We start from the raw sequence: 8,756 nt of genomic DNA, 5'->3' as shown, positions 1-8,756 counted from the left end.
CAGACAGTGGGGAAGGCTATCAAAGTATACATTAGGATATAGATCAGTTAGAAAAATGGACGAATAAATGACAGATGGAGTTTAATCTGACCAAGTGTGGAAGGTCAAATGTAAGGGGAAAGTTTACATTTAATGGCAAGATACTTAACAGCATTGATACACAGAGGGATCTTGGAATCAAAGTCTATAATTCCCTGAAAGCAGGTAACACAAGCAGATTGTGGTAAAGAAGGCATATTGTATGCATGCCTTCATTGGTCGGGCCATTGAGTATAAGAGTCAAGAAGTCATGCTGCAGCTTTATAGGAGCTTAGTTAGGCTGCATTGGGAGTATTGTGTACAGTTTTGGTCGCCCCATTGCAGTAATGATGTCAAAGGTATGTGAGAATGCTGCCAGGATTAGAGACTATTAAGCAGAACAAGGGTTGTACAAACTTAAAGTGTTTTCTCTGGAGCTTTGGAGGCTGAGGGGAGACCTGTTAGAAGTATATTAAATGATGAGAAGCATAGATAGGATAGACAGTCAGAACCTTTTTCCCAGAATGGAAAAGTCAAAGAATAGAAAACATAGTTTCAAGGTGAAAGGGGCATAGTTTAAAGAAGATGTTCTGGGCAACCATTTTACAGAGAGTTGTGGGTACCTGGAACACACTGCTGGAGATGGTGGTGGAGGGGATGGTGGTGAAGGCAGATGCAAAAGTGGTGTTTATGAGGAATGTAGATAGGCACGTGAATATGTAGAGAACGGAGAGATATGGATCTTGTGCAGGCAGAGGAGATTAGTTTAACGGCATCATGTTCAGCATGGACAATGTGGGTCAAAGGGCCAGAAACATTCTTCTATGTTTGAAGGGGCAAAAGTGAAGATTGATCAATGTCTCATAGTTCTTCTCTGGAGGATATAAAATGTTATCATGTGCACTGCCTGTGGAAGAGGCTTTTTTCCAGCCCTAGTCAACATCTGTCCTTCAGCAAAGCACCATTTACTTATGCAATCTGATCATCCATTACTTTTTGTGGCATTTTGCAAATAAATTGCTGTCATGTAAACTGATTTACAAGAGTAACCACATTTCAAAAGAGCATTTTTGTCTGCCAAGCATTGGAGAATATTTTGTTGCATTGAAAGTTGGTATATGAATGAGAGTACTTTGATTAATTCCCTTACCTCTTTTTAATTGTCACAGAAATTGCCAGCGCTGTCTGAATGCCTCCAAGGACACAGCAAACACAACTGAGGGATTCATTAAATATATTTTATTTTTCTTCTGAGAACGATTATCCAAAGTATTTTAACTGGCTGGAGTTTTAATTAAGCGTCACACAAGACGCCTGGACAGGAGAATGCCAATATTACAGGCCATGCGTTTAGGCAGAGGATTTGTATATCAGTGAGCATACATACATCTGTGTATACTGTATGTGTGTGCGTGTTTACATATATGTTTTATCTATGATTAAATCGATGCATGATTGTGTTTGGGTGTTTTCTTTTGTTGTATCCATATATGAGAAGGGTTTCGGCCCGAAACGTCGCCTATTTCCTTCGCTCCATAGATGCTGCTGCACCCGCGGAGTTTCCCCAGCAATTGTGTGTACCTACCATATGAGTTTTACGTGTTCGTTTCTGTCTTAATGTACGTGCAAATCTCAGTGAGCAAATGCGTGCATTTATTTATATAATTGTCTTTCTATATATTCATGTCCATATGAGTGTTTTTGAATGTTCGTTTTACATGTACTTGCTTCTTACCTTACTCACCTGCCTGTACAGTACATGAGAACACATTTCTGTACATGTACGCGTGTGCACCCGTATAAGTATGTGACTGTCGCCTGTGAGAAAGGACTTTTATTTATTTTTTCTGATCAGTGAAAAGTTGCATCCGTCCAACCCACGGCTGGTTTCTCTACATAGTTGGAGGCTGGAGGTGGGACGGATTAGGGGGAGGGGGCGACAAAACTGCTATAAATGGGGAAACTTCGATCGGCAAAGGCAAACTGAATCAAGAACGAAGTTGGGAGCAGAGAGGCTCAGTCCGAGCGACGATCTTTCACAGCAGGACTGAGTTACACGCCTGCAGTCTAGGGCAGTCGGAAACGGGACAGGTAACGTTATGCACCCGAATGGGGCTCAGTCCTCACTTAAAATCTCACATTAGCGTGTGAGAAAGAAAGTGTGGGTGTGCTTGTTTACCTACACAGTAGGTCTTTATTTGCACCTATGTTACGAATATATGCATGAGTGTGTGAGCACCAGTGTGTGAGCATGTATGGGATTCTGTGTGCGAGAGCGGGTGTGACTGTGTGTGCCTGTGAATGCGCGTTCGAGTGCGTGTGAATATGAATTTGTTTCTGAGAGTGTGTTAGTGTATATGAATGGATAGAGTCTATCCGTGATTGTATCTGTTTGTGAGTGTGTTCGCGTGTGTGGCTGTGAATGTATCTATGCTTGTGTGTTCTTGTGTGTGTAAATGAATAAGTGTGTGTAAGTCCTTCTGTAGGTGTGTGTGTTAATATACGTATGTGTGTGCGTATCTGTGAATGTACATGTCTGTGTGTGTGTGAATATAGACGTGTTCGTGTGTCCGAGATTGTGTGCTCATATACGCGTGTGCGTGTCTGTGAGTGTGTCTATGTTGATATATGTGAGTGAGTGTGTTTGAGTGAGGCGTTGCAGTCAGTCCGATACTCGATGTTTCTGGTCTCTCTATTTCAGGACCAGGGACAGCGCACCGCTCCCCGCACCCAAACACCCCGTCTCTCCTGCTCAAGAATTAAGCAAACTCCGATTCTTGTCCCTTTCACAGAGCGTGTTCACAGCTTTTCGATTTTACCGCCATGAGGTCGCTGTGGTTTCTGCTGCTGCTCTCACTCGCCTTTCACAGCGCTTCGGTGGTCGCGGGCCAGCGGGCGGCTGGAGCGGCAGAGCGGCAGCTCCAGAGAGCCGAGGCGGCCCTTGTTCACGCCATGCTGATGGAAATGGGACAAGGGGTCAACACTAACGGTACGCGGATCATAGATCCAACCCACTTGCCATTATTTCCCTCCGTAATAACACGGCGTGTCACTTCAGAAACTGCGAACTCTTTAAGAACTTTTACTTGCAATGCTTTAAAATTCCAGCGTTCATTGAGTTCGGGTAGCGCGCTGTTTGGAGAATTAGCGTCGAACTTTTTTGTTCTGAGACACGGATGTTAGAAAACAGGGAAAAGCACCGGGTTCGGAGGAATTTTAGCGAACGGCTGTGTGCGAGCGATGATCATTTGTATTCCAGCAGGCGAGAGCCGGCGGGAGTAGAGCTTCAGAGTCGGCTGCTGCAGGTATTAGGGGACTGGTGTCGCTCTGACATCGGGCGCCCTTTTGTTTTGTGACATCCGCAGAATGAATCGCCCACCAGCGTTCGTGGTCTGTCCCCCGGCGGACAATATCACTCGCACCAGGGACAGCGGTGTGGGGCGCAGGGACACGGGCAGTCCTGGTGAACAGTGAGAGTTGGAAGAGCTGATTTAGACCCGTTAAAGTTATGCCCCTGTCCCACGGAAACCTGAACGGAAACCTCTGGTGACCTTGCGCCCCACCCAAGGTTTCCATGAGTCGCCAGAGGTTTTGGTCACTCGCCTGGAAAGCCTCGACCGAAGCGTGAGCTGCATCTACTGACCGACCGCACACACACACAAACACATCGCGAAGGTGGGGGCCAGGGACAGCGGGGGAGCGCTGTCTGCGCGATGAAGAGGAAGGTAAACGGCTGCCACAAAGCACGGTACGTCCTTTAGAGAGCGCGGGAGGGAAGGAGAGAAGGGGGGAGAGAAGGGGGGGGGGGGAGAAGGGGAGATAAGGGGGTGGGGGGGGGGGGGGGGGGGAGGAGTAGGGACAGTTTTAAGAAGTTTAATAAAGTTAGCGGGCATTATAAGCGGCGGATCTTCTAGGTCCTGAAAACAAAAGCTGCTGAAAACTCCAATGAGCCAATCAAAATGGCCGTTCAGCGAAGGAGATTGCCTTCGACTGCCTGTAAGTAAATGGCGACCCCACTCCACTGGCTGCGACCAAACGGCAACCTATTTTTAGTCGAGACCGGTTTTGATTTTGTTGAAATAATCACAGGAACATAGAAGAATCCTCCACTACGCAGAAACCACTTTCGACCTATTCAGGTTTCCTAAGTGGGACAGGGGCATTAGAAGAGCGGGTGTCCGTTAATCGTGGTCACAGGTTAATTGGTTTGGTTTATTAGTTATCATGCGTGCAGATATATTGTGAAATACGACTTCTCCTTGCTATCTAGTTTAATCATACCATACGTGAGTGCAATAGATTGTAACATCTTGGTAGAAACAATGAATTGCAAATATTGGTTTAACAATGAAAGACACAAGGTGCTGGATTAACTCGGCGGGTCGGGCAGCATCCGTGGAGAAAGTGGACAGGCGACGTTTCGGATAGGGGCCTTTCTCCAACCCCTTCCTTATCCAGTCCGTTTTTCCTGCTATTTTACGCTGTGCAGCCTCGTGTGTTTCTGACACTTCCTTTACTTGTTTCAGAGGTGGACTCGCCGTCAGCCGAACTGGTCTCCAAGCGACAGCACCCGGGGAAACGCTTAGTAAATTTGGAGAAGCGGCAACATCCAGGAAAACGCGAAGAGGAAGAGGACGAGGAAGAGGATTACCGGGAAGTCGAGAAAAGGCAACATCCCGGGAGGAGAGGTGCGGACGGGCCCCTCTTTGGGGAGGAAGAGGGGCTCTCCAAGCGGCAGCACCCAGACACAAGGCTCGTGTTGTCCAGCCAGAGCCGGCAGCCCAGTCGCGGCGCTTGGGAGGCCGAGTCTGACTCCGGGGAGAGAGAGGCGCAGTCTAGTGTCCGGCAGCCGACCAGAAGGCACCCGGAGGCGGCCGGCACAGGCAGCGATCTCCCCTTCCCCTGTGACCCACGGGACCCTGTGGCTTGTGGCCTGTTAGAGCTGCTAGGTGGCGTGAGTAAGACGGAGGTGAAGCGGCAACACCCCGGGAGGAGAGATGCTTCAGATGGGGAGTTTGAAGGCCGAGATTGAAATGTTTAAATGTCGTAAAATTTTTGTTTTCCATTCACATGGAATTCCCCCCCTAAAATCTTATAAACCTGTTACCTGGACCAGAGTTTGTTTTAAGTGTATTCGCGATTTTATCATCACTTTCCCAGCATGTTCTTTAACGCATGTCGTAGTGTCTAGGAGATCCAAGGAATGGGCAGAGAGAGAGAGAGAGAGGGGGGGGGGGGGGGGGGCGAAGACGGAGCGTGAGCAAAGGCAACCAGCGGTAGTTACATGGAGGAGGAGAGGAAAGTTGTAAGAATAAGAGAGATCCTAGATGTAGGGAGAGAGAGGAGAAAGGGGGTGGGGGAGAGGGCGGAGAGGATACCGAATAGGAGCGGAGATGGGAAGAGAGAGCCGAGAGTGGTGAGAAGGTTAGGGGAAGAGAGAGTGGAGGAGAAGGAGAGGACAGCGGAAGAGGCGAGATGGGTAGACGGGAGAGGGGGGGGGGGGGGGGAGGAAAGGAGAGTGGCAGAGAGGAGATGAGAGAAGGGAAAGGAGAGAGGGGGCGAGGGGGAGAAGAGAGAGGGGAAAGGGAGAGGAGAAAGATGGAAGAGGAGAGAATGATGATGAGAGAGGAGAGGGAAGAGGACGAGGAGAGGAGGTGAGAAGAAGCGGGGTAAGGACAAAGAGGAGAGAGACAGGAAGAAGGCAACGCGGGGGAAAGGAAAGAGCGCGGCAAGGAAGAGGAGTCATGTGGGAAGAAGGAGGGATGTGTTAGAGGGGGGGGGGAGTATGAAGAGGACTGGAGTAACCAGTGAATGGGGCGAGAGAGCGAGGTGTGAAGGGATGTGAAGACGAGAGAACAGTAATTACTGTCCTGTGTGCCTGAGGGGTGAATGTGCAGTTGCTGAGTTTCTTCTCCCTCTACCATGACCAAGCTGTTGCCTGGGAATCGCGCGTCTTTACGCGGTCTCGGGGTTTTTGTGACTGGACTTTACAGTGACGGACACCGCGGAGCCCAAACCTGTAAATACCATCCTGAACTTGAATAAAACGCATGTCGACATCATTTTTCTACACGAAACCTCAAGTGTCACACTTGTGAACGCAATAGATGTTTACCGACTCCGTGCCCGCCTGGATGGGAAGAAGGGGCTGCTGCAGAGATCGCTGATCCGGCACGATCCTTCCACATTTAGAAAGCTCTCCTCCTCTCTCCGCTTTTCCGACCCGTCTTTTCCTGTCTGTGGCAGTTTGTGGCATTAATAATTAAAGAAGTCTGTGGTCCAGAGAAAAGTCGAAATGAGCAGAATGTTTATCTCCTCCCCCTCGCTCAACCGGCTGAATGGCCATCTCCTGCTATCCTGAGGGGCTGAATGGCCAGTTCTATTCCCATCCAAACGGGCTAATGACCATCTGTCCCTGTCACAACGGGCTGAATGACCATTTACTGCCTCTATGCCGACGGGCTGAATGGCGGTCTCCTGCTCAAATCCAAACGGGCTGAATGACCACCTCCTTCCCATAGCACAACGGGCTGAATGGCCCACCTGCTGCTATCACAACGGGCTGAATGACCATCTAATTCTATCCCATGGACCGAATGGCCTGCTAAAGTGCCTATACTTCCACCTCGTTTTTACCCACTCGCTCCAGTTCACCAAATGTTCCCGTTGCAGTTGAAAACCTTCTGTTTTGAAGGAGAATTGGGGTGAATCCCTGCTGGATTGGATCTGATGGATTAAAGAAACGCCAGTGACCAGCAGTGGCCGTGGGGCTATGGAATTGAAGAATTATTTCAAAGTTCTTTATAATAAAATGAATGATGTAAACTCCCAAAACACAATGAGGCGATCTCTTTCATCCTCAGCAGAACCGTTCCCAACAACAAACATTGGACAGTAAGTTGGTTGATAGGGAATGACAGAGGAAGATAGACACAAAATGCTGGAGTAACTCAACAAGTCAGGCAGCATCTTTGGATAAAATGGACAGGTGATGTTTCCAGTAATCGGAAACATCATCTGTTCATTTTCTCCAGAGATTTTGCCTGACCTGCTGAGTTACTACAAGACTTTTTGCCAATCCTTGGTATAAACCAGCATCTGCAGTTCCTTTTTATTACATACTGACAGAGTAAGGTTGGTACAATAGATTGAAAGGTGTGCTAATGATCCTTGGTTCTCTTTGGTTCTTGGTCCTTCAAAATATTCCAAATGGAATTTAAACTGGAGGTTCTTCAGAGGTCTACCATCGGCTTCTCCATCCATGATCCCAGTGGACTAGGCTTCCCTCTGTCTTCCGAGACAAAGAACAAGACAGGCTGGTTGAGAGGATTTTTCGTTGTCTCCCAGTTAACACCTCAATAGAGTTGCCATCTCAATCTCCACGTGCCAGACCAAAAAGTCTTGCCTTATCTCTTCACACCAACAAAGGCCTCAGCAGAAAGTGCTAAAGGCCTAACTTTCATACCATCCAAAAACACCAGATAGACCCAATTAGAGTTAAATAGATGAAATAAGAATGTTAAATTAATAAACTAACCTGAGCCCTCTCAGACCCCTCACTACCAAAGCCCACCACTTCCTGCCCGTGCACCCACTAAATGACCCCCAACAGCAACTATCAGAACCCTCATCATCTTGGTATGCAGATGACAGCTTTGTACCTTTTAATCAGCCTGCTGTTGAGTTAACAGTTCATCACTCGACTCTTACCAAAGATAGGTGGGGGAAGGGCCGTGCCTAACACAGGAATCAATCTGATGAATATATAGAATAACAAATAAAGCTGCATTTTTGTAAAATATCCTAAATTCAAAAGTGCTCGCCAAGTGGTTATGAGGAAGAGTACTTTTTGACACAGAAAGATTTTATGGTGATTGAGTGACAGCCGCGCACACTGGGACATGCACAGCTAGGGCGTAAAGTAGATGTATCACCTCTGCAACAAACACAACCGCAGCAAGTTTCACCACTGTGATTCAGACGGCATTAGCTGGAGTAAATGGTACTCATGTCAGTTCCGATGACAAATATTGAAAGGACAGCACCAAACCTTGGGTCCTACCCAGAAGAAAATGATAACGTTAATGCAATGTATTCACAGTTACAGTCAGCTGAAAGTGTTCTATTTGAAGAGCATAATTTTCTGGCTTGTCTAATTCAGTGATTAAAACTGCTTATAGCTGCATCTAAATTTAATTGAAATGCTAAAATCTGCACATGCTGAAAAATCTGAAATGAAAACAGAAACATTTGTGGAGAAATAGGATTGGCATTTCTGGTCAATTATCTTATCCTGATGAAAGAGATCTGAGATAAAATCTGTATATTAATTGATTATGTATACTATGACACACCTGGATCCCTGGATTTCAGACAAGATATCCCTAACCCACTGGGCTGATTAATGCCGTTCAATGCCTGTTCATTAATATTTTCATTGATCCCATTCATGAACAATGAACACAGGCTGGAGGTTTTTCCAGCTTTCGGGAGGAAACCCAAAGCTGTGTTTGTGCTGTTATGCATTCCACTATTGTTGAACATCCTTGTCCACTCTTCCACTCTTGCTATGCACTGCTGGTTGGTCTCCCTTATTCTACCACCAATGGCCACCCCCAAGTCTGCTCCTACTTCATAATGCGTACTCCTTCCTAACCACGCACCACCCTATATTTGGCTTCTGCTTTGAAATTCCTCCATTGCCAAGGTCATATTGATTGAGCCATGCAGCATGGAAA

The 8,756-nt window shown here is 47.1% G+C and overlaps 1 protein-coding gene across 1 annotated transcript; it reads left to right on the top strand.

Annotated features, from left to right (window-relative positions):
* Positions 1–2,748: 2,748 nt before the first annotated feature.
* trh (thyrotropin releasing hormone) lies at positions 2,749–5,204 on the top strand. Its single transcript, XM_033037341.1, has 2 exons — positions 2,749–3,007; positions 4,545–5,204. Exons 1-2 carry the CDS (start codon positions 2,842–2,844, stop codon positions 5,048–5,050), a joined length of 672 nt encoding a protein of 223 aa, XP_032893232.1. The 5' UTR covers positions 2,749–2,841; the 3' UTR covers positions 5,051–5,204.
* The last annotated feature ends 3,552 nt before the right edge of the window (positions 5,205–8,756 follow it).

This window comes from Amblyraja radiata, chromosome 18, assembly GCF_010909765.2.
Source record: "Amblyraja radiata isolate CabotCenter1 chromosome 18, sAmbRad1.1.pri, whole genome shotgun sequence".
NCBI lineage: Eukaryota > Metazoa > Chordata > Chondrichthyes > Rajiformes > Rajidae > Amblyraja > Amblyraja radiata.
The sequence above is the reverse complement of the archived record's forward strand: the minus strand, read 5'-3'. Positions and strand labels throughout refer to the sequence as shown.